This window comes from Anolis sagrei, chromosome 2, assembly GCF_037176765.1.
Source record: "Anolis sagrei isolate rAnoSag1 chromosome 2, rAnoSag1.mat, whole genome shotgun sequence".
Lineage (NCBI taxonomy): Eukaryota > Metazoa > Chordata > Lepidosauria > Squamata > Dactyloidae > Anolis > Anolis sagrei.
The window spans coordinates 80,536,255-80,562,664 of record NC_090022.1 but is presented as its reverse complement, the minus strand read 5'-3'; the positions used below and the strand labels follow the sequence as shown (position 1 = coordinate 80,562,664).

At 37.2% G+C, this 26,410-nt stretch overlaps 1 protein-coding gene across 1 annotated transcript in view; it reads left to right on the top strand.

Annotated features, from left to right (window-relative positions):
• ITK (IL2 inducible T cell kinase) overlaps positions 1 to 25,831 on the top strand; it is a 41,673-nt gene extending 15,842 nt beyond the window's left edge. Inside the window, exons 4-17 of the mRNA XM_060765546.2 lie at positions 1,692 to 1,820; positions 2,663 to 2,703; positions 4,402 to 4,553; positions 6,156 to 6,221; positions 6,587 to 6,641; positions 7,541 to 7,620; positions 8,942 to 9,078; positions 9,600 to 9,674; positions 10,911 to 11,082; positions 12,329 to 12,545; positions 13,986 to 14,050; positions 15,303 to 15,421; positions 17,325 to 17,482; positions 21,288 to 25,831. Of these exons, the coding sequence (XP_060621529.2) occupies positions 1,692 to 1,820; positions 2,663 to 2,703; positions 4,402 to 4,553; positions 6,156 to 6,221; positions 6,587 to 6,641; positions 7,541 to 7,620; positions 8,942 to 9,078; positions 9,600 to 9,674; positions 10,911 to 11,082; positions 12,329 to 12,545; positions 13,986 to 14,050; positions 15,303 to 15,421; positions 17,325 to 17,482; positions 21,288 to 21,359 (1,538 nt within the window). The 3' untranslated portion in view covers positions 21,360 to 25,831. The remainder of the gene's footprint in view (positions 1 to 1,691; positions 1,821 to 2,662; positions 2,704 to 4,401; positions 4,554 to 6,155; positions 6,222 to 6,586; positions 6,642 to 7,540; positions 7,621 to 8,941; positions 9,079 to 9,599; positions 9,675 to 10,910; positions 11,083 to 12,328; positions 12,546 to 13,985; positions 14,051 to 15,302; positions 15,422 to 17,324; positions 17,483 to 21,287) is intronic.
• Positions 25,832 to 26,410: the final 579 nt, after the last annotated feature.

Sequence of the window (26,410 nt, the reverse complement as noted above, 5' to 3'; positions counted from 1 at the left end):
CTGCACTTGTAATAGGACGGGTCCTCCAATATGGACCGCATCAGACAGGTAGGGGTAAAGCGGGGTAAAGTAGCGGAAAGTGTGGGACAGCAAGGGAACCGTCAGGCTCTGTTCCCATCTGTTGGGGTGTGTCCTCTGCCTTCCCACGTTATTTCCCCCTTCAGATCCATCACACACACACACCCCACTTCCTCCTCACATTGTTCAATGAGGAGTTTGGTAAACACACAATTACTCTGGGGACACTCTGGCCTCCGCTCCTGGAACAGAGCCCCAAGGAGTTCTGCCAGAAGTTGCCCTGTGTCTTGTAATGGGCTCCATGAGACTGACTCTTTTCCAGTAGTAGAGGAAAAACAGTGGAGAGAAAAAATGTAGAAGATGTTGTCTTGCTATATATGATGAGGTCCTTATTGTGAGGCCATTATAAGGGGTGTCCAGGAAGCTGGTCAGAGCCAGTCAGAAATAGGCCTTCATGCTGCTTGACCTAATTGCCTTCTTCTGTCTAATGGTAGAATTAGCCATGTGGCATAGATTTAGTTACCACATAAAGGTAACTATACTATACAATGATGATATGAATGTAAGAGCCTAAGAAGAGTCATGCCGGTCAGAGAAAAAAAACTAGCATTCTGTTCCCACAGTGGCCAATCTTTTGTCTCTAAAGGAAGGCAAATGATGCATCTACATTGTAGGTTGAATACAGTTTGATACCACTTTAACTTCCATGGCTCAATGCTATAGAATAATGGGAAGTGTAGTTTGGTGAGAAACCAGCTATCTTTGGTAGAGAAGGCTTAAAACCCTCTAGAACAGGGGTCCCCAAACTAAAGCCTGTGGGCCAGATACGGTTCTCCAAGATCATTTGCCCAGTCCTCACTCAGGGTCAAACTAAGTCTGAGATTACTTGAAAGCACACAACAACAACAACAACAACAATCCTACCTCATCAGCCAAAAGCAGGCCCACACTTCCCATTGAAATACTAATAGTTTATATTTGTTAAGATTGTTCTTCATTTTAATTCCTGTATTGTTTTAAGTGTTTTTACACTACAAATAAGATATGTGCAGTGTACATAGGAATTCATTTATGTTTTGTTTTTGTTTTTTGAAATTATAATCCAGCCTTCCTACTGTTTGAGAGTGTGACCTGGCCCTCTGTTTAAAACGTTTGAGGACCCCTGCTCTAGAAGAACCCCATGATTCCATGCAATGGGCATTAAAGTGGTGTCACTGTATTCATTCAGTACTGTAGTGCACCCAATATCACCTTGCCAGCAACTAGATTTAGAGGCATATTGCCTCTCATATTAAAGCTAATGTGTAGCCATCATTCCCAACAGGTATCAATAGCCACTAATATCTTTCATGAATTGGTCTGATCCACATTTAATTCCACTATGTATATTCCCTTGGTATCTTTATCTGCCTCTTTTCTTTGGGTGTCTAAACTATATTGATAAATGTTTGACTCAAGTTGCAAGGTGTCACAATTCTAAAAATTTGGAAATTGAAGGAAAATTTCATTGAATGAGCAGCATTCTGATTTGGGTACAATGCTCTCATTTTGCCTTCCACTCCCAGGGCAACTATACCCCTGCCTCTTCCCCCTTACTGCTGCAAATATTTTAGGCCATCATAATCTTGTATCTGACACTTTATTAAACAGCCTTATCTATCCAATTGTTTCAGAAACTAGAAACAATAACATTCTGGTGACAAAGTTTCACCCCAATTTCTGGATAGATGGAAGATGGAGATGCTGCACTCAGTCAGAGAAGTTGGCGACAGGATGTATGGACTATGCTAAAGCTAAGACTGGTAGGAAATTGATTCCAGAAATTCTTATCCCTTTTGGATCATGTCTGGTGTAATGTTTTCATTTATATAAGATGCCCAACAGGTGCCCTGAAATATTTTGAGAGCTTATAATCTCTTTCCAAAGCATAGACAGAATAATCCATCCTTACATTTAATTGCTGCTCTGTCTGCAAACAGAGAATGAATGGCAGTGAAATGATCAATGAAGTGTTGCTTTGTTATACAGTCAAGAGAGCTGTAACCATGGAACCCATACCCACAATTTCACTTTCCCGCACCTGGCAAAAAAAATCATCTCCTTAGGAATTTGTTGGGTTCTTCAGGCAATTCTATGGTATACCTCACTCAGAAGTTCTCTGGAAGACCTAGCAAGTTCCTAGAGGGAATACTTATCTGGAAATCTCCAGTGGAACTCTATGGCATGCTTGGACTGAAAGCAGCACCATGGTGGGGAGAAGGGGGTGGTTCCTTTTCTGATAAAAATCACTTACATTGACCTGTGGATAAGTTGGTTTAGGTTTTGAGGATCAGTTTTTGTCTAAAAATTCCAGTCTTACACATGAGTACATGCAATATATGGTGCTTAAAAAGAATCTTATCAATAACCACATTTTGGTCTTGCTTTGTACTTAATATTATTATTTTCCCACTTCCAATTTTAAGATCACTGAAGTGTGATAAAGGTACTTTTATACTTTTCAATATTTACAAAAAAACAATTACTCTTCTGAAAACAAAGTCACGCATATTTGTAATACACCTCCCTTTTTAAAACTGTTTTCTTTTGTTTGATATGCTTACATATATGCAATGCTGTTACTACTGTATGTTATGTTTTGCAGCTTCCAAGAAACCTTGTCCTTCAAGTCCAAATGATAACTGGGTGAGTACATTGAAATGGGAGCAGATATATACAAGTGAAAAAGAATATTGCAGCAGAGCTCAGAAAATTTCCTTTTTGGGATTACAGCTCTCAGAATTCCCCAGCCATTATTATTCCTAACCCTGTTAGCTAAAGGGATTCTGGGGTTATAGTCCAAAAAAGTAACTTATCTAAGATCTACATTGTCAATATTCAAAACCACATGGTGCTTAATATTTCGTTATCCTTAATTTGGGATTGTTATAGTGGCAGCTTTCTCTTTATGTTTTACAACATGCTAATTACATTATAATTGATTTAAATAATATAAGCAAAACGCTCACTAATATCTACAAATACTATCTGTGGCGCAATGTAAAAATCAGCCACGTGTAGTTCACATTTGATTATCCCACACACTGCCTTGCCAGAGAAAGAAAATATGTCACACAGATGAACAATAAAGAACAAGTAGTTTAGTGTTCATAATTCAGAACAACGTATGTACAACATGCTCAGTTGCATCAATTTACATAATGTCCTTTTATGATTTAAAATGGTCTTTCTTTGTCCATGTGGATAAACTCCTTCAGCAGCTCATGAAGCAAGACCATACTCCAAACTCTGTCTCTCTCTGCTTCTCTCTTCAAGCACCTGCATAGCTCAAGCCTGAATAAAAATGTAACAGTATCCAAAAGCCCAGGCTCAGCCTGTTCCCCAAGCATAGCGCGACCACTCAGCTTTATGCATCTTATTTTACAATTGACACACACACTCACTGATTCCTTATATGCTCCAACACTATCTGTCAATGAGTTTATCTATGTCTTTATGGAACATAGGATGTAATATATGATAGAGGAGTTTGCATGGACAGGTAGCTCTTTGTATCTGTGGATTCCACATTCACAAATGTCATGATCTAAGGATTGAAGATATAAATATATATGTATTATGTACATATGTACATTTATATTGTAATTCCAAAAAGTAAAGTTTGATTTTGCCATTTTATATAAGGGACACCTTTTTTCTACGCCATTGCATTATATAATATATTTTACTATTTGTTGTTTATATTTTTACTTCTGTTTTATACAGGCATTGAATGTTTACTTTTATTATGTTGGAAGCCATCCTGAGCTTCCTCGAGGAGACAGGGCAGGCTACAAAAATTATTATTATTATTATTATTATTATTATTATTATTATTAAGCAATTTTAACATCCTCAGAATCAGGGGGAGAATCAAACTTCAGCCGATACTAAGAGTCCACTATATATATACAGATTAATAAATATACAGTGTGTGAATGCACATGCACATGAAATGCTTTATGCATGATCAAACCTAAGGCTTATTTAATCCCACATTGTGTTCCTACAGTATCCCAACATATGCTTGTGAGAAGCCAACAAATACTGTTGCACTGACATACCCATGTTCCTACACCTTTAGGAGCCGGTGCCTTCTGCATCTGTGGAACAGTGAACCCACTCTGAGATTTATTCTACCAAAGCTGTTGAATCTGTTTTTTGGGATAGGGCAAAACATTATGGAGAACTCCTTTTAAAGTTCAAGTTAAAACCCAGACTGGATTCACTGACCAATAAACATGGACATCTCAGTGTCTGCAGGGGTGCATAGAGATTGTTGGTGGTGACCTTATCCTCCAGTTCTTACTCTTTTTTTTCTTCCAAAATTGTTCGTTTGTACAGAAATTATTTCTGGACTCCAAAGATTCCCCAGTGATCGCCATTTATGACTATACTGCCCAGAATCCACAGGAGCTGACCTTACAGTGCAATGAAGAATATTATGTTATAGATAATTCAGAGGTCCACTGGTGGTTGGTTCAGGATAAGAATGGGTAGGTATATCTTAGAAAGGTGAGCCCAGTGTTTTTGAATAGCTATTCTGTTTTTAATGACTGCCTTCATAAAATAGCAACATGATATGTGGGTCCACCAGAAATGTGTTAATGTGAGCAAAGAGAACCAATACACATACACAAATACATACACAATTTTGACTGCAACAAAGGCTACAACTTTATTTCATACTGCTGCATTGTGTTGACTTGACATGGGGCACAAATACAGAGATTGAATAATCAACTTCTCACCTGATAAACAAACAACCTCCTGACCTTCCAAGGAAGAAGCTACACCAGAATATAATCTACCTGGGCATGCACCATGATGTGGTACCCTGTCACTTGGGAATGTTGCTTACCCCCAAAGACCCTTTATGGTATCTCCCCCCCCCCCATCCCAAAAAGGTGTGTGTGTGTAGGCTCTATTTCCTCCCAAACTGGATCCAACCAATCCAATCCAAGTGTTAACAAGTAAAATTATAATCACATACATGAACTAACACAAATCAGTATTGCAAGATATGGGAGTGGGAAGGCTGTCTAAGACCAAAAGCCAGAGGAGTGCTGGTGGAGCTTGACATAGGGCACATCTACAATCACCACTTCATTCAGTTTGATGGAGCTTGGCATTAGTGATAAATGTTCTAGTGATCCAAACACACATTGAGAATGGGGGGGGGGCACCCAATTCCTCCATGATCATTAAGCTGAAGAAACCTGTTCAAGGCAGTCTCTATGGTGCATATTAACACTATCCAGGCCTTCAACCAGTTCCAGGACTTCACATGCAATCATCCACAAACTGAAATTGCTTCCTTCTCTTCCATTTTTACACCAACTTATGTAGTCATAATCGATGTGCCCGTATTCATCTCAGGTGGACCAGAGTGAGGCCTGTCTACTTGCCTTCCCTCCTGAGGAAGAGGGCTAGCATAATAAGGAAGAATATTGTAGCTTCTTGTTTGCCATGCCACTCCACAGCTACCAAACAGGTTATTAACAAGGTCCTTGGAGTGAACAGTTTCTTACTTACTTATTTTACTTTGCTATCTGTTCTACAGCTATTCTTGAACTCCATGTATCAAATATGATCCATACCCCAACAAAGGTTTAAGCACTAACATATATGATTGAAGTCAAAATTCAGCTTGTGTTTTATACAGTAGGTTTTCCACTTTGACAAAGGTTAGGGGTGCACAACCCACAAAAGTGGGGAAAATATTTAAAACACTTTTTTTTAGCCTGAGAGAATACTTATGTAGGAATTTCTAGATCCTCCAGTGAGGCTCTGTGGCCAGCTTCTGCTGTATATTCTTCATAGAGTAGCACTGGAGGAACAAGAGATTCCTCAAGAGGCCATATTGATGAAATCTGAAAATAATCAAATCCACAAAAGTTAAACCACAAATATGGATAACCAATTGTATTTGTGAATTATTACCATGCTTTGCAGGTTTGACCTCTTTGTCCCGCAACTGCCATCAACCTATCAATTATTTTTTTAAAATGTCTTCAAATTATCTACTATACTAGATTGTTTTAAAGTAATGAAGTCATATTTTCCTGGAAAATTCATTCATTTCTTATTTTTAACAGTCATGAAGGATATGTGCCAAGCAGCTATGTGGTAGAGAAATCACCAGAAAATCTGCACACATATGTGTAAGACAGTTTGTTTTATTTCTTCAGATATAATATTATCACTGCAAAGAAAAGGCTTCTTGTTAATACCTTGAATAGGTGCAAATCATTTCAGGTTCTGTATGGAGAAATAAATTAGTAAGAGATTACAAAGTTAAAGGGGGAAATGTTACTAGCTTATATTTTCAAGCAATATTTAGTCTGCATGTTGGAGTATTTTAAGAATCCCAATATTATTTACAAATTAACATTCATGGGGTCACTTTCATTTTAGGCATAACATCCTTTACTATTGAAAATTAGGAGATGCTTGCATAATATCCCTAATGTCCAGGGTTTTAAAACTTAAGTTGGAGAGCCTAACATCAAATCCTTGATAATTGCAGGTGGTACAATAAGAGTATCAGCCGAAGCAAAGCAGAGACACTGCTCAAAGAAGAGGTAAGAAGATGGTTATCTTTTATGCTCCTTGATTTTTTTTTCTGCTTTGGTTATTTTCAAGGTATTGGAGAATTATTAAATGTTGGGGAAATTATGACATAATGGATCCTTTTAAAAGCCTCCAGTATGCAAATATAGCACTTCTTTGTGGCATGCCCATTTCAACCATGGAGCCAAATTGCTGCAGGTAACCTAGTGCCAATCACAGTGTCACAGCCTGATTTACTTAACATGATTGTTGAACAAATATGATGTGAGTAAAATCCTATTGCCAGAGAAAGAATAGGGTGCACACATGAGAGAGATTAATCTGGTGCAGTGGTTCTCAACCTGTGGGTCCCTAAGGTGTTTTGGCCTACATCTCCAGGAAATCCCAGCCAGAAATACCAGGTGTTAGGATTTCTGGGAGCTGAAGGCCAAAACATCTGGGAACCCACAGGTTAAGAACCACAGATGTAGCACAATGCAAATAGAATTAAATACTTTGTTCTCAGTGAGAACATAGAAAAGGTTTTGGACCAAAACTCTCAGAATCTCTAGAAAGCATGGAATTATAGTCCAATCCCCCTCCCTGAAAACCATTTTCCAGCCATATTTGTACTTGGCACAAAGTGGGTGAACAATAAGCCTAATTTTATATTTACATCATAAAGAAACCAAGATTAACACCAAGCAAGTCTAGATGGCTACATCAGAGAAGTACTTGTCCCATAGCCTCACATATTGTGTTGCTCTTACTAGAGGGACACAAAAGTAGAGGCTTTCCAGGACACCTCTATCCTCATCAAGATTTAGGGACCTGAAAAGTACTTGTAGAAACTTAGCCTATGAACCTATTTCCTCACCACAATGAATACTCACTATTTTGTTCAATTCTATTTTCTTCCGTCTGTTTGCAGGATAAAGAAGGAGCCTTCATGGTTAGAGACTCACGGCAGCCTGGCACTTATACGGTCTCTGTTTTCACCAAAGCTTTGAGGTAAGTCAGACCTTAGTAGTACTTCAAGCTGTTTTATTTGTGCAATGTAACATTTTAACATACTGATGACACCTACAGTTTTAGTTGCATAATTGCTTAATTTGTTAATTTGGTTTGTTATTTGCCAGTTTGACTTCAATTTATAGTAGCCCTAAGAGTGGGAGATCAAGAACCAATGCCATTAGCTGCTCTGCTCAGATATTGCAAACTCAGGGCCACAGGTTCCTTAATCAAATTCATTTACCTGTAAAACAATCATATTTTGCTATGGGCTTCCACTTTACCCGGCATTATCAGTTTTGCAACAAGTCCAAGGTATGATAGCCTCATCTTGGTTTCTAGTGAAAATTTAGGCCTGATTTCTCCTTGGACCGATTTATTTGTCTCCTTGGTCGTTCACTGTGTCTGTAGAGCTGGCCTCTACCATTCATATAAAATGAGTCAATTTTCTTGTCTGGCTTTCAAAAGTATACATAGGAATAAGAAATACTGTGGCATATGTGATTCTGATTTTGGTATTTATTGTGGTACATAGGGCAAATATAATCATATTGTTAGTTCAGCTAATCATTTTCTTTGGAATGGATTGCAATGTAAATTTCTTCAGAAAAACATCTATTCAGATAAACTTGTTTAGAATTATAGTATTATCGCCTGGTCAGATTCTGAGTGCCCAAAAGATGAAGAAGGGTATTCTGGGATAGATTTGGAGGTCCCAGAGGAGGATAAAATCAGTCTGGAGAGGGTTGTTTTGAAATCACTTAGTAGTTTTCATGAGACTGGAGAAAGTGATATCAGTTCTCAAGAGAATCTGCCAGAAGTGCAGGCTGAGAGAAACGTGGGAGACGAATATTTGTCTAGCTCAGGGGTCCTCAAACTAAGGCCCGGGGGCCGGATATGGCCCTCCAAGGTAATTTACCCGGCTGTCGCTCAGGGTCAACTTAAATCTGAAACGACTTGAAAGCACACAACAACAACAACAACAACAACAACAACAATCCTATCTCATCAGCCAAAAGCAGGCCCACACTAATAAGTTTATATTTGTTAAAATTGTTTTTCATTTTAATTATTGTATTGTTTTTAGGTGTTTTTTGTACTACAAATAATTTATTGCAGTGTGCATAGGAATTCATTCATTGTTTTTTCAAATTATAATCCAGCCCTCCATCAGTTTGAGGGACTGTGACCTGGCCCTCTGTGTAAAACGTTTGAGGACCCCTGGTCTAGCTCAAGGTGCTTGGAACTTTGAAGGCAGATCATACAACAGAGACATACTCACTTTTCCCATTATTATCCCATTTTATTTCTCTTTTTTTAGTAATGACAATAACCCAGTCATAAAGCATTATCACATCAAGGAAACAAGTGACAATCCCAAAAAGTACTACCTGGCAGAGAAGCATATTTTTAATGGTATCCCAGAAATGATCAATTATCATCAGCACAATGCAGGAGGTAAGTCCAGGCTGAAGAAGACAAGAACAAAAGGGAGATTGTTTTGAGCTAATTCAGAAATAATATTCTTGAAATAATACCGCTGAATACATCCAATGATGAAAAAGAAAGAAAAGTAAGAAAAATATTTGTTGGGATCTAATGTTACATCAAACATAAACTTGCAATTGCTCTTATAATTACAATTACATTGTAAATGTAAATGTAACACTGTGATACTCCCAGAGATCCTCTTAATTACATCACAACCTTCAGATGCTCATCTGACAACCATCAGGATGAAGGTTTCTCTGTAGTGGTACTCAGGCTTTGGAATAGTAGCTTCCAGCTAGCCTAGACTTGGCTTCTTGTTTATCATAAGTATGTTGGGGAATCTTATCAATATGTGAACTGGCTATTATCAACCTTCTTGGTCCTCATCTGGTTTTGGCTCCATGACTCAACTTTTCCTCCAGCCTTCCTGTACTTCCTACTCCTTTTCCTCTTTCCTTCAGCCTTTTATGTTTTTCTTCCTCATGTAGGTCTTGTTACGCGTTTGCGGTATGCTGTTTCCTGCTGGAGAGAAAAGGCTCCTGTTACTGCTGGGCTAAGCTATGGTAAACAGACCTGATTTAGAGATGCTAAATCTTTGTTAATTTCATTTTTTAAAGAAGCATTTTTGTAATTTTCCTCCCACTGCAAAAAAAAAAAAAAAAAAAAGCCTTTTGAAGGCCATTTCCAGATTAAGGCTAATTGTGCACAAAAATGCATGCAAAATTATTGTAGAATAAACCTCCTAACCAGATTCACATTGATGTAGCATTTTCCTTGTCAGCATTTGCTGACATTTGAGAAACACATTTTTCAACCATTTTTAATATTTTCAAATATTTTCTAAATTTGACTATATAGACTTGATCTTGTTTCTCCATATTACAGTACATTGATTTTACTTGGTGTAATCAGTCAAATTCTATGGAATCATGGGAGTTGTAGTTTTACAAAGTCTTTAGCCTTCTCCACCAAAACCTTCTTTCACCAAACGAGAAATCCCAGGATTCCATAGCATCGAGCCATGACAGATAAAGTGGGGTTATACTGCATTAATGCCATATCCTAACTCATTCCTACCACGTATTTTCTAGTTCTAGTTCTATTTTGTGGTTTTGGAGAGCAGCTAAAAGGAAACCATAGTTAAATGACAGATTTAACACCCATCTGTATGCCTCTTTTGCTCTAAAAAGAGAACCGGTTTGACTGTGGCACATATAAGTAGCTGGAATCATCATCAGTAAACTCACTTAAAATCCAGCAGTGTCATGATATGCAGCCATTTCTAGTATGATATAGCAGCACTAGAAGCAGGAAATGTATAGTCTCAGAGTAAAATAGATGTTATACTAGGGGCTCAAATTGGAGAATGTCAAATTATTCTGTCTATGTGTGTGCAAACCAATTCTTAGTATTAGAACTACTTGATAAGCTTTCACAGAAACAGATGTGTTCGTTTATTCTAGCAAGAAAAGGAAGTGGGAAAGTAAGACTAATTTATTACAGAACGAGCTTTTATGATTTTAATCCACTTTGTTCAATACATTAACATCAGTAGACGTGAAGAAATACACAAAGTCAAGAACACTTGTGCAGAAAAAATTAGTCTTAAACATGCTGCAAAAATCTTTCATTTCTCCATCTCCTTTTCATAAATAAATATAACAAAAAGAATGTAATATTTTCATAGTTGCAAAATATTGCAATAGGATACCTGCTGCATTTTTCAATACCCATAGGAACTGAAAAGTATATTTCTGCTTTTTTATTTTTAAAACTATATTTCTGCTTCCACTTATTAGGAAAATGGATGATTAACCCTCAAGAACTATCCTTTGGGCAGGAGATTGGCGTGGGCCAATTCGGAGTGGTACATAGTGGCTATTGGCTTGATCAGATGAAAGTTGCCATCAAGACCATTCGTACGGGAGCAATGTCAGAAGAAGACTTCCTTGAGGAGGCCCAAGTCATGATGTAAGGCTCTAGTGCAGTGGTTCTCAACCTGTGGGTCCCCAGGTGGCCTACAACACTCCTAACAGTTTGCCAGCTGTTAGGATTTCTGGGAGTTGAAGGCCAAAACATCTGTGGACTCATAGATTGAAAACCACTGCTCTAGGAACTAAATTTGATACTATGTGCATCCAAACCATATGCTCTACCATGGAACTAAGTGGACCTTCAAGCTTAATGTTCCAGTTCTTAAGGTTCTTGGCTCAAAGATCCATTAAAATTCTGAAAACTTTTACTGTCATTTTGATATATGGTAGTATATTTCTAGTCTGCAAGGAATGTAGCCTCAATATTTGTAAAGATTGGGAACTAGAAGGTTTTTTTCAAAAAATAAATAAATAAAAGATCCCTCATTTTTAATTGCCTTTGATAAATGAATGGGTGTATGGATGGAATATCCAGCAGTGAAGGAATATGAAGAGACCCATTTGCCCTAACACAGGGTTGGACAATCTATGCTTCTTTACATGCTGTTAGATTTAACTCCAATAATTCCTCACCATTGGGCATGTTTGCTAGGATTTTTAGGAGATGAAATCTAGCAACATTTGAAGTATCACACCTGTTCCACCTCTGTTTTAGATTACAAACATAACTATTTTGTAATCTGGTTTGGGTCCCATGATAAAAATCCAATTCAATAAACAAACACATTTCACAAACTGCTTGCGAACATGGTTGGGAAAAGTCATTTTACTGCTTTACTGTTGCTAGCCTGAGTGGACATAGACTACCTGGAAATTTTGTCTACATGATTTATGTTGATGTATCAGACACTATATAAGTGAGATCTGTACCATATGTGTCTGATGCTTATTTTCAGAGAGTCACAAGAAGAAATATTTTCTGGAATATGATTTGTTGTGGAAATAGCATGAACACTTTAAACTATTTTTTCAGTACTTAATCTATGTGCATTTGCTAAAGCCTTTACTTTAGTGGAAAACAGGGTAAATATCAATACAGTTTAGTTTATATATCCCAGCAGTGGGAAATTTGATTTCAGTTTTCAGGAGTGATGAGAGAAGCGTAATATGAAATTTTCAAGGAGCTTCACTTCCTTTTCTCTGTTTCTTTATATATGCATTTCTGGGTTTGTTTTGCATCTTTCAGATTCATCCTCTTTGTTAGGCATCCTATAGATGCCCCTCTATCTGTTTCTACAAAGCACTAGACACGATAATGCCGATCCCGCTTTCTCTATTAACAGGAAGCTGTCTCATCCCAAATTAGTCCAGCTGCATGGGGTCTGCGTGCAGCCAGCTCCCATGTGCCTTGTATTTGAGTTCATGGAGAATGGATGCCTGTCTGATTACCTCAAGAGGCAGCGGGGGAGCTTCTCAAAGGAAGACCTTCTGGGAATGTGCCAAGATGTGTGTGAAGGGATGGCTTATCTGGAACAAGCATCTGTCATCCACAGGGACCTGGTATGTCTGGCTCATGTCTATGACTCTTGTCATAAATCAGTAGCTCTTTTTCAAAAAAAGGAATGAATCCAAATTATTAACATTTCCTAATCCTTAAATTTTGAATAATTTGGGGTGCCCCATATATTCTTCTATCTCTATATTACAACTGAAAGTACTGATTTTGCTTCCAAGCAGAGATATTTCTTTAAAAAGTCTTCAGTCTTGTAAAAATTTATCTTTGTAGTCTTTTTTTTTGTTCTTCTGTATCAATGTTTGCTACCCCGCTGAAGCTTTAGTATCAGGTTATTTTCCATTTTGGGATGCCACCTTCTTTTAATGTCTCAATTACCCACACAAAGGGCTCATCCTAGGCATTTGAACCTCATAAATCAAATGGAACACAGTAACACTAAATCAGATGACACTGGGCTCTTTTGCACTACATACACTGGCTCTATCTGTGGAGTCCTGGGACTGGTTGTTTTGTGAAGGCATGTAGAATTCTGTGCCAAAAGCTCAGTGGACTACAAATTCCAGGATTCCCTAGGATACAGTCATTGTTGTTATTGTTAAAGTGATATAACTGTATAGTTGGGGAAATACCTGTATAATATTAGTGATGGAAAACAACATTGTCATAGGGTAGGAATTAGGCAGCCTTCCAAATGTTGTTGGACTGTAGTTCTCAACCTTCCTCACTGTTTGCTAAGATGGCAATGGCTTCTGGGAACTATCATTCAATAAGGCTGTTTGACAGATTTGTATGATTCTCACTCCTGCTTGACAATGAGAGCAAACTTTTGTTGGTGAATTCCATCCATAGCCTAGAAAGTCAGAGACCATATGATGAACAGTGTAACGTAACTAACATTATCTAGCCAGTTAAATTGCACTGTGTGATAATGTCTCAAAGCATGCAAGGCCCGTAAGGAAAGCAAGAGAGAACAAGACTGGAAATTGCAAACTGATAGTGATTATTACAGCCATATGCCCAAAAAATGCCCTCAAAAGCAATATGTAATTCCTATTTATTTATTTATTTACCACATTTATATACCACCCCTCTCAGCCCAGAGGCAACTTGGAGCGGTTCACAATTGGCAACAATTTGATGCCTTAACAATTATAACAAATAAAACAGTCATAAAATACTGTTGAAAACATTAGCATACAATATAAGAATATAAAAAAACTGTACAAAGCCTTTAAAACATTATCATGAGTGTCTCCATGTCAAGTCATTATTCAACTGCGTCGTCAAGTGGTTCCATGATTTCGTATAACTATGCCGTATTTGGGAAGGCCAGCTCAAAAAGCGAGGATTTCACCTTTCTTTGAAAAGTCAGAAGGGAGGGGGGGAATCTTATATCCCTAAGCAGGGTGATCCACAGTTGAGGGGCCACCACTGAAAAGGCCCTGTCTCTTTTTACTAATATCCTGTTTCTTCCTTCTTCGCAGGCTGCTCGGAATTGTTTGGTAGGAGAATTCCAAGTGGTCAAAGTTTCAGATTTTGGAATGTCACGGTAATTTGAAGTCACATGCACAACTAACTATTTATTCACTGACGTTGTTTCCTTCTTTTGAAGTGTGCTAAATATCAAGCTTACAGCAGCAGCAAAACCTACATTTGATCTGGAACACATGTCTCTTCCATTCTTAATGCAAGTTCCTGTAATCCCTACCTTCTGCTACATTTATTTAAAAGGGAACTAAAGTTGCTGGATGCATCATTTTTTGACGGCTTACCAACGGGTATCTTTTACCCACCCCCGCTCCCCGCCGCCTTCAGATTAAAATATTTTGTTAGCGTTTCAAGCACAACAAAACCCAATAAATATGGTGTGCAGAGACCACAATCATGCCCATGAGTCTACAGGAAATGAAAACTCTGTCACATTTAACCTTCTACCACAACAACAAAAAATCCACCATGTTGTCTGTAAACCACTTCCTTTTCCTAGCGTCTTCGGCTATTTTCAAAAATTGATTTTGCAAATGACAAGTTAGATACATTCCACTTATATTCTGTAGCTCACTGTTTCTTAAAGTCTGATGTAGCAAACCGGGTTTTCCTCATTGTGCCAAGAACAAATTCTATATCTGTGCCCATTGGCTCCAACTCTTTCTTCATTTCTTTGAAACTCTCCAGTGACTGGCAGTGGATAGCTAGTCACCCAGACTGGTCCATGGTTTGCTGTTTGAGCAGGAAGGCTCTAGATCAGCACACATCTTTCCCTTTTGCAAAGAATGTTAAGAATAGGAGGTAGATGCCTATGGATAGTTTGGCTGTAACGTAATTGCATGCATGATATTATGTTACAAGTAGCATTACAGTGCTGGTCACTGTACTAAGCCAGGTAAATAGCACAGCATGGGAAAGGCATTTTCTGGAATGGCAGTCTTCCAGCGAGCATAGCTTTGCCCATCCTGGTTGTGAGATTCTGGGAACTGTAGTACAAAAAAAATGCTAATGGCGCTGTTTGAACAGTTGCATTAATTGATATCAGGGAACTAGAGGTAGCAGTCTATTTAATTAGCCTTCTGGATGCAGATTGCAATTCCATATATCTGAATGCACTTTGTATGTAAAGAAATGCTGTAATGTCAGCACAATACACAATATGAAAAGAATGGTTCTGTGAATATTAGAGAACTTAATCTTATGCTTACAAAATAGACTTTGTTATGAAACTGTAGTCTTTCTTCAAGCACAGTTGTGTTTCTGTAATGTCGTGATACTATAAACACTGATGCATCATGTTTTTCTGTTTCTAGGTATGTTCTTGATGACCAATATACCAGCTCTATGGGTACCAAATTCCCTGTTAGGTGGTCAGCACCAGAGGTGTTTTCTTATAACCGATATAGCACCAAATCTGATGTCTGGTCATTTGGTAAGATCCTTTAATCAGAAAATTATTATTCGCACATTTACAGGGTTAGTCAAAATGCATAGGCCAATAAGCCATTCAATTGAATGGCTTATTGGCCTATGCATTGTATTTGACACCTTATCACTGAAACACACTGCTAGTCCTATTGATAGAAGGCATTTTCGCATCTTCTTTTGTGTGTGTGAGGGGTATTTTTAACAAGGTATTTCATATAATAATAACCAATATTTAGGGTTTTTTTTTCTATAAACAGAATCCGCTTATCATCAGAATGCCTTAAATAGTGTTGGAATTGCATGTTTCTGTGGGTCAAGAGGAACATGCAATTGCTCTTATGCTGACAGTAGGATCTCCTGTGGTAGGGAGCATGACAGAGAGCTTTTTGCTGATGAGCCAGACTGAGGTGCCAAACAGCAACTGGCAGCAGCAATAGTGGAGGGAGACACTAGCAGAAGATCTCCCAGAGACAACGGCACTGACACCACATCTAATGCTTGTTAGTACTGCATAGAAGGAGGCCTAGTAAATCCCATTTGAATGTCTATTATCATAAAAACACTATGATGAGACAGTCCAATATGAAACAAGACATAGTGCTAGAAGATGAGACTCCCAAGTAGGAAGGCACTCAGTGAACTACAGGGGAGCAGCAAAGAATAATTACAAATAACATTGTAGCTAATGATGCAAATGGAATCAAGCCAAAAGGATTTCCATTTATTAATTTGTTCAAGAGGCAAAGGGAAATTCCAAAGTTGTCCAACATATAATATAAAAAGATCCTGTAGCACATTTTGTTATAGTTTTCAATGAATATCTCATAGATTCTCAACCAATTCAACATAGTTAGTAGCTACCAAGTTTCTGGAGTATAACAACTACTTTCAGAGTAAGTACCACACAATTAAACAAGAAATAACACTTTCAAATCAGGAACAGGATTTTTTTCGCATTTTGTGACATAATGATATAGATTTGTCCTAGAGCCCATCTACACTGCCATATAATCCAGTTCAATGCAGTTAATGGCAGTGCAGATGGGGCCCCAGAGGCAAGAATGTTCTTTCTATAATTTCTGACAATAATTAAGATTAATTTAATAGGGGAAAATTACTTTACTGAATCAAAATGAAATATTAGAATTCTTGTTATTGGTTTTGAGGTGATCCCTGTTGGTTTGGGAAATTGTTGCCATTTGTATTATAGAGCAACAACTGCTCAACACTTTATTTTATTCCATCTGAATGTGTGTGCTTTTTTTGTTTTATCTAAGTAGTTGTACCCAGATATTTTAAAAACAATCATTTAGCTTCTTGATTTTTGTGAAGCTGGAGACAGTGTAACACAAGAAAGTTTGTGTAATTCATTCAGGACTATCAATGGTGAATCAATCATGAAGTATCAGATAACATTTTTGACTCTAATGTAACAATAGAAGTAATTGTAGTAGCAACTATGGAAGTAATGGCAACAACAGTAAGAGGAATGGCTTGAAGCCACCTTGAGTCCTGTGTTTGGGAGTAAAGTGGAATCCAAAACAAGCAAGAAACCAAGAATGTACTGTATAGGCAGTGATTGTCTAATGATGATGAACATATAGTGTCTCCTCACTCAAAAGAACTGGGGGGGGGGGTATTTCTATGGGAAATGGGTTTATTTCTTTGGGAGGAAAATGCCTCTGTAGTATTAGGTGACAGATTAGAAAATGAGACATAAGGACATTATCCGAAAAGATGGAATAAAACATGAACATGACCATACTTCATAATTGTTCTTATGTGTCTTTAGGTCGATTCCAACTTAAGATGATCCTATTCTCAACTTTACTTAGAAAGATGGCTCTCAACTGAGAGTGTGTAACTTGTCCAAGGTCTTTCATGTCCTATTCCTTATTTTGTTTCAGGGGTATTGATGTGGGAGATATTCAGTGAAGGTAAAATACCTTATGAAAACAAGACCAATGGTGAAGTGGTAGAAGACCTCAGGGCTGGTGGCCGTTTGTACAAGCCCAGGCTGTCTTCCAACACTATTTACAAGCTCATGAGAAGTTGCTGGAGTGAGGTCAGTACAACATAGTTCATGCCAAAAAGGAAATGAACCCTGAATTTTCTAAAAGCGAATTCACACGAGCAGTAATCTACTTAATCTTAGGTCATTAGTGGCTTCTAGGAGAGTGAAGTTGTAAGTCTACTTCAGGTTATAGTGTGAGCATAAGAGAAGCTATCTGTTTTAGGAAATGTGATCGCCACCTTGAATAGATTATTAAAATTTAGGCTAAAGTCTGGAGTGAATTAACTGTCTCACTAACACAGGAACACCAGCAGCTATTCCCTTGGAGAGAGTGTGAAGATTTTTTTTAAAAAAAACACCACACTACATCAACAATAGTTTGCAAGACAGGATTTTCACAGAAGCTGCATTTCAAAGAATGTCTGATTAGTTGGATGGAATAATAAATTTATTGTTGTGACCCAGTCTTTGAACACTTTGCATAGGTATCCTAAAAGCACAGGAAAGGGGCTTATGCAAAGATTGCTCAGGAGAAGCTGATCACGGTTTACTTTTTTTTCTAAATCTGTCTAGGACCCAATTTACAGAGGAGAAATCCATGCCCAGCCAAGGAAAAAAAAGAGTTCTGGTTAGCATCTAAGACCAGATGCTTAAACCTATTAGGAGAAAAGTCTAATCCTTTCTTTTTTGCCCATCCAGCAATTTCCCTAGGGTCCTCAGTTCCCCTTAACTTTGAAAATGCCGAAGATGTCCAGTGACAGCTGAGTTCAGTACTTCATGCCAAGTTCCTTTTCCCATCAAAATTACTGCCAGCTCACAGCAGAGATCTGGTGCAGTCAGCAGGTCATCTGATTTATTATTTAAGGTTCAAGTTGGAACAATAGCCAAAATCTCCCTGGGAGCTTTTTCAAGTCATGTGTAAACCCAGTGAGCTGTCTGAAAAACCTCAGCTTTGGGTATCTCCTGTATGTCTCTAGCAGTTTGTAAGTTATAACTCTCCAGCCACAGCTTGTTTTGAAATTGAACAGCATCTATATGCTGTTAGCTCATTCAGAAGTGCGGGAAAAATATCAGTATTCCAATATAAAATCTCCTTGGGAATCAGGACCAATAGGTCTCAAGATGTTTCCACCTCAGCATCAACACATTATCTTATGTTTCTGTTCCTGTGCCATAAAATTCTTGACTGTTCCAGGCTACTTAAATGAGCAACACAGGAGAAGCAGTAGGAAATACGTGAGCCAAAACTGATAGCACACTTTCTTTTTTTAATGTGTAAAATGAATTAATCTCAGCATCATCCAAATGCTGGTAAATAACAAAATTTAATATAATTTTTAAAAATCGTATGTATTTTTATTTTTGGTTATTAAGGGAATAATGATTCATTACAATCTTTTTTCATTTTAGTATATTTTTAAACCCACCAATTAGAACAAACTCTTAAAACTTTTAAAGTATGAATGTTTAATGATTAGTTGAACACAAAAGCACTGTTTAGATTAATCCCTATTATTATTATTATTATTATTATTATTATTATTATCCACTTTATCTCTTTCCAAGATGACTCAATGTAGCTTAACATAAAAGCATTAGCAAGGATGAAAACATTAAAACAGAATTAAATATAAACAGTATTTAAAATTCCCAATTAAAAACCATTAAAATGTATTCAAAGTTTACAACCACAACACCCTCTGACTTGATCTTCATCTTTAAAAGCCTTCCTGAATAAAAAGGGTTTTGCCTGCTGCTAGAAGGACAACAGGGAGGAGGCCATTCTGGCTTTCCTGGGCAGGGAGCTCCAGAGTTGAAGGGCAGCCATCGAAAAGGAAGGCCCATTCTCTCATTCCCACCAACCGAGGTTATGATGGAGGTGGGACCGAGAGTAGAGTCTCTCCTGAAGATCTCAGAGTCGTTGATTTGGTGGGTCAGGAATCAGATATAGACAAATGGTGGGATTCATGCAAACATCCAAATGCTGTTATACTACAGGTCCCAGCATTCCTCACCATTTTGTCTGGGGCTGATGACACTGCAGTCCTCACGAAACCTGGATATATATCTCACATAAATAACACTGATTTCAAAGGGTGATATTGAAGCATGGCTAATCCTTGGCACAACTCTAGATAAACTTTTAAGGGTACTGTTCCATTATCTGGATGGAGTTCATTTTATTTGGGGGAGGGGGAGTTGAAGAAGAAAACCCATTTCTTCCTTGTTCACTGGTTATTCCTCCTCCCTCTTTCCCTTATCATAAACAAGGGTTGTTTCCATGATGGGGACATGGGTGAGGGATATAACAGAAAAACAGGGGGGAAATGGGTTTCCTCCTTCAACCCACCCTGGACTATCCTTCTCACTCTAGTACCCTCTAGTGGCCTACTCCCGGATAATGGAACAGTACCCTTTTAAGTTTATATATTTCTTTTCATTTTATTATTTTTTGTATATAATAAAATGTAATAGAATAACAATTTAAACATAAAATCAACATATTGCAAGTAGAAATTTCACTGGAAAGTAAAAATAAAAATATTTGGAGGTTACTTACTGTTGGAAAACTTTTTTCAAAATATGATATGACACTGTAAAAATGCCCAAAATCCAGCCACAATGGAAAAATACCTGTTGAAAATGTAAACAAACAATGTGATCATATTTTCATATGTGGTGGTCCTGCAAAATGACAGATTTTCTTGAGCCAACAACCATTCTCATAACTGTACATGGAGTACTAGCATGTCCTTGTAAGGCAGATGTGTTTGTACGTACTTCTATTTAAACACAGAACATTATTTAAATATAGAACAGATTAAGAGATGAGCATGAAATCCTGCAAAGGGTTTTGTTTCAGTGTTTGGTCCAACATGTGAACAAAAGCCTGTGGGGGCTTCAGAGCGTGGCCCATTCCCATTACACTTTTAGCCCTTCATGCATTTAGACACATTTTTGAATTCTTCTGTAAAATTGACACCAGATTGGCTGCAGATCATACTGGCATCAACCTTTGAGGGAAATAATATTTCTAACACTTACTGTATCAGTCAGCTAGCATAGACTACAACCATGTAGTCCAAAAAGTCAGTTTTTAATATTCTGCATAATTGTTTATAAGGAAGTTAGTCCCAATCCCCAAGTAGATATAGGGAAATATCAAAGAAAAGAAGAAAATGAAGGGATAGGGCAAGCAGGAGAAGACCATATGATTATTCTAATTATGCAGTTTTAATTGCAGTAAATAGAAAAAAATCTCTCTAGAATAAGTCTGACTCTGCCTTCCTCCACAAAGTTTGTCTTTGTTGTCAATTTCTTCCCTATCAATGGAGAAGGCTCAGTGAGAATAACTTTTCACCTCTAGTTTTGAATGCTATGCAACCCATAATTTCTTAATAAATAAACATTATTCTTCAGTTTACACACCACCTTATGTTTAAAGTTAACTTAACCTTCTTTAAGGAAAAAACATTATCATGTTCCTTGGCAGGATTAAAAATTTCCATTTGTAACATGGAGAAAACGCAAAGGAAAGTTTCTCATAGATTTCCTAAGTCAAAATGGCCAATTTCTATCACAATAATTTCACTCATCTACTAGGCATTTTTAATGTTTTTATTTAAAGTATTTGTGTCTTTACTTGCAGTCCACAAAATGAGAGAAAGTTTTTTTATTCCCGCCAAAAGGAATTATTGGCTACCGGAGACTGAGCTGACTGTAGTTACTTAAAACCTCCAGTCTATTGCTTTTTGCATCATGAAACATTTATGAAATGTGGATGTCATATTGTTATATCACTTCCTAACTAGTTTACAAATCCTGAATATTTATTCCTCTCTCCTTTTCTTTATAGAAGCAAGAAGACAGGCCACCTTTTTCAGTCCTGCTGTATCAGCTCAATGAAATCTCAGAATCAGACTTTTAAGTTTAAATGATTGTGTGAAGGTATGAAAGACACAATCTTCCACATACACAGCTAAAGCAGATAGATCTTGTATCTATGTTTGGTAGAGGTACCAACTAGGATGAGATCTTGATTGTTTTTGTAAGGTGTATAAATAGAGAAAATGAACAGTGTGAGATGCGTTCAACATTTTTGTTTAATAACCTGGCAAGCTCCTCTTTGAGAATCAAGAGGATTTTCCATTTCACATGGCAATGGTGACAGTAACAACGAGAACAGCGTTTAGGACAAAGTGAGCTATAACCGCTTTGCAGACCTGGAACCTTCTGCTTCTTGAAACTGGTCCAGCAGGCAAAGGCAACTACAATGTAACCCTGATCCACTAAACATGATTGAAATTGAATGAAGCTATTTGTAAACAAATGTTTGATGGCAGATTTGAAACAGGATCTTCTTGTTTAAAAAATCAATTGTATGGAATAACTACAGAAACCAGAGGAACTAGTCATTGTATGTAATATTGGGAAAAATACACTCTGGCAGATAAAATTAACAATTAGTGCAATCCTGAATCTTCAAATTCTACATAATGCAGTAATAAGGACGGGACAGATGCCTCTAAATATTCAGCATAGTTTACTGTTGGAGAAAGAAATTATGAGTAAGTTATTTGGGGTTTTTTAATCTATTCTTCATTTTAAAAAAAACTTTAACTAATCAAACTGAATTTCACTCTCTGTTTTGCCCAGAAAGTTCAGATACAGAAAAGAAATATCCCAGTATCCCAAGAGTAGAAACTAATCTTCTACACTCAATCAAATCAATGGGCATTTGAAAGAATAATGCTGATGATGTCTTGAGCTATTGAACCTGATCACACAACCCTGGTTTCTGAATAAACTTAGGGTGAGAGAAAAAACTGATAAACTTAGAAGCACAAGAACTCGGTAGTTACACCACACATAGTTTTGTGTTACTTTAACAAGTGAACTTATGCATGCTCTTTATTTGTCAAAGTCTATGCGTTCATGGCATTCAGCCTCCATTTATGGAAGCATGATCAAATAACTTGTTTGCAATAATGTCTAGTAATACACCTGTGGATCATATTTCAGAGAAAAGTATTCATACAGAGCATTTTTCATTGGTTTTTCCAATTATATGGTACTGGAAACTACTGCAAATTAATCCTGTTGTATGTACATTTATGTGCCTGTCAGGAAGTACTACAGATGTTAAAATCTGGGTACAAGGAGAGCGTGTAAATCAACTGCAGCTGAACATGAATTCGGGAATCTGCATTAAGATCCTTTTATCTTTTGCCATGTTGCCATCTGGAGGCACAGGAGAACAATTAATCAGTTACTAATGTGGTCAGATATTGATCTGTATTATATTATCAATATGTCAGTCATTTGTTTGAAAGCATGCTCTTTGAAGTGTGAGAAATGGGTTGTTGGAGAACTTTGTAAGGAGAAGGATTCCTAAGCAAGAATCAAGATTTATTCAAAAACATCTGGCACCAAAGAGTGGAAACACCACCATCATTTTGGAAATGTTGATTCAGTTTATTTTGATATTCTGAGTATTGAGTGACTTGAACATCCTTGTAAAAATGATGTCAAGAAGAGAGCAAAAGTTAAGGAATTATTGTATAATACTGGCAGGAATTCTTACTCTGTGCCAAAAATAGTTAACAACTGTATTCTTTTCATTTCACTTCTCCTCTATTAGGTTAGCTATATTTTAAAAAGTATGAGGGTTTATTGCACCTGTCCCCTTGGGGAGATGGTGGCAGGGTATAAAAATGAAGTTATTATTATTACAGGCAGCATAACTTCCTTTTTTAAAATGCGCGCCATTCAGTCGGTTGAAGACGTAGCAGAGCTCTAGTGGTCTTGTTCGAGAGGCGGAGTATAAAGTTTTGTCCTAACACAGTTCAGTCGCCATCATGCATTGGAACAGTGAGGAGCGTGCTTCTGCCATTGAGGCCTACTTTTCGAGCGGATTTGGAGTGGCCGGCCTGCTCTCCAGATTTGGCCCCTTGTGATTTTTTTTCTATGGGATTTTTTGAAATCCTATGTTTATGTGAACCATCCAAGGACCCTACAAGATTTGAAGACCAACATCCAGGAAGAAATTGCCAACATAACGCCTGCTATGCTGGCAAGAGTCATGACAAACGCCAGAAATCAGTTTACTCAGTGTATGGAGAATGGGGGACATCACCTACCTAATTTGATCTTCAAAACTACGTAAAACAAAACTTTAGATATGCGCCTACATTATTAAAAAAAATCTGATTTATACAATGGGTTTTATTAAGTTTTGAAAGAAGGAAGTTATGCTGCCTCACCCTGTATTATTATTATTATTATTATTATTATTATTATTATTATTATTATAAAATAGGCTGCTGTGAGTTTTCCAGGCTGTAATGTTTTCCTCATGGAAGGAGTATTCAATTGAAAGGTAATCTTCAAAACAGACAATTTTGTTTATTTTATCCAAACCCTAGATAAATATTGTATAATAATGAAATTATATGCCCTATGCTGTATGCACCTCTTGTTTCTCAATATTGTAACTATCATCGATGAGTTACTAAATACAGGCAGTCCTTGAGTTACAAACATCCAACTTAGAAACAACTTAAAGTTAAGAACAGGGGTGAAACAACAGGAAGTGAGAGATATCTATCTCTAGAAAGGGAAATTCACCCCTGGAAGTGTTATCATGGGAGAAAGCTATCTTAACTGAAGCTTTCTCACAAATCCTTGTTTCCACAGCAAGCCACATTTTTCAAAATCCAATTATCACAGGGACAGAAAGTAAGGTGAAATCTTCTTAACAGAGACACAGGCAGCAAAGCAAATACCAGAGGTGTGTTAACCCTTTACTATGTTATTCAAAACTAAAAAAATGTATATTTGGCTGGAGGTACACTAAAAAATGTACCTGTTCAGACTTACATAAAAACTAAGAAGAAACCTAGAGAACCTAGCTGTTAGTAACTTGAAGACTGCCTATAGTTCATTAAACTGATTGATTAATTTAGCCTTTTAACCGGTTAATAGGCAGAAGAAACCCAGGATATATCTGGATAATCCAGATCCTTCTACCTGATTGGCTATCTTTCTATATTTATTTGTCGTGTCAGGGCAACCAGTCAATTATATTACATTTCTAACAGAACAAAGAAAACAAACAGACAAAATACAAAATTTCTATGACATATATGGATGCCATAGATAAACTACATTCTAAGTCAAAATCAAATTTCTTTCCATTCAGGTTCAGCCAGGCCATTAGACAAAGTGAGGTGGCATGCCATTAAGAGCATTTACTTTTTATGTGTGCATCATTTAGATTTTTCCTGAGGCTCCGAAATGTCCCAAATGGGCCTTATTTTCACTGAGTAAGTCCTTATAACTTATCACACTATTTTTCCAACCCTGAAATCCAGAGTTGCTTCTTTGCCATTTTATTTGTTAATAACAGCACTGCTCCAGAGAGTACTACCGCATTTTTTTATAACAGTGGTTCCCAACCTGTGGTCCGCAAGAATGAAAATATGATCCATGGTCTCACCATTTCTACACTGTTGCCTCGAAACCACATGGCAACGAGAGTGACTGGTCTCGCGAAACCCTCTTATAGTGCTGAGGAAACAGGGATGTCAGGGGGGAAGAGGCTAACTATCCATGAAATATTACTACTATCACATCAGCTCTAGATAATTAAATATGGTTTTCTTTGGGAGAGCAGATGGCGACTACTGGATGGCATATGTTCTATATGAGAAACTAGAGCTAATGTGGTCTATCCAATGCAGTTTTCTGAATCAGCACTCCAAAAAACCAAACTGAATCTAAAGTTGACCAAAAACTGATTCATAACCCAATTGGTACTAACATTGGAAAGTGGTCCCTGGTCAGAGTGGTCCCTGGTCAAGTGGTCTTTGGTCAAAAAAAGGATGGGAACCATTGTTCTATAAGAACACCAATTGTAGACTCCTCGGCTAAAGGAGGTCTGTCTGGTTCCATGTATACTCACCTTTGAGCAAGCAGTGAAAGGGGTTGTCTCTTTCTTAGCAAGAGGTTTGTCTCTTTCCTAGCGAGACTGTAGTTGAATAGCATTTGTATTTAATGTTTGTAAAGGTTTGATGCTGTGATTTTCTTTTATAAACTGTGTGCATTTCATCAATATGAATTCCACTTTGAGCATTTTAAGGATGTAAAATAATGGAGGAAATTACCAAGAAATAACAAGATAAATATAACATGCTTATAAAATAAAAGAAAAAATATTTATAGATTACTGATTGGACTGACTAAGGAGTAATGAGCTTTTATAATTTTTCATGTAAATACTAACTTCATTTATGTTTTAATATATGTTTTGTAGGTCTTTTATTAAAATAATTATTTTTATTCTTATATATCCAAGTGACCTTAAAATGAGAATTTTATAATAAACACTTGTTCTGCCAGGACAGCTATGTCCATAGCAGAGGTCTGTATGTAAATTTCCTTTGTGTAAATTTCCTTTGTCCATCTGCATCACAATATGCTGAATTTGCTGCATGTGTCTTGCAATGCTAGCAAAGCCATGTATTCACATCCAGGACCACCTATTATTGCTAATATTAACTCACTGAGCACAGCTATAACTGCATTAAGGTCTAAACTTTGATAACTCTCATAAGTACAAGCTTCAAGGTAATGACTGGATTTAGAGAGCATTTAGAGGTATCTTGACATTCTATTGAAAACAGATTATATAGTAATCACATGCCTCTCATAATTATATGGAGAAAACAGCTTCTTCAAGTTCAGAAACATGATTGGCACTAGGCACACAGCTGGGCAATTTAAAAATTACTCTGCAACAAAGTAGAGGACATCAAGAATTTTTACTCTAGTCAAATGCAATAGTGTTATGTTCAAAATACACTGGAAACAAGCTTGTTAAGGCAATTTTCTATTGCTGTCTTCATTTTGCTGTGTGGCACAGCTCCCTTTTTATTGTACTTTCATCACTGGTAGCAGCAATACTAAGAAGATGTGAGC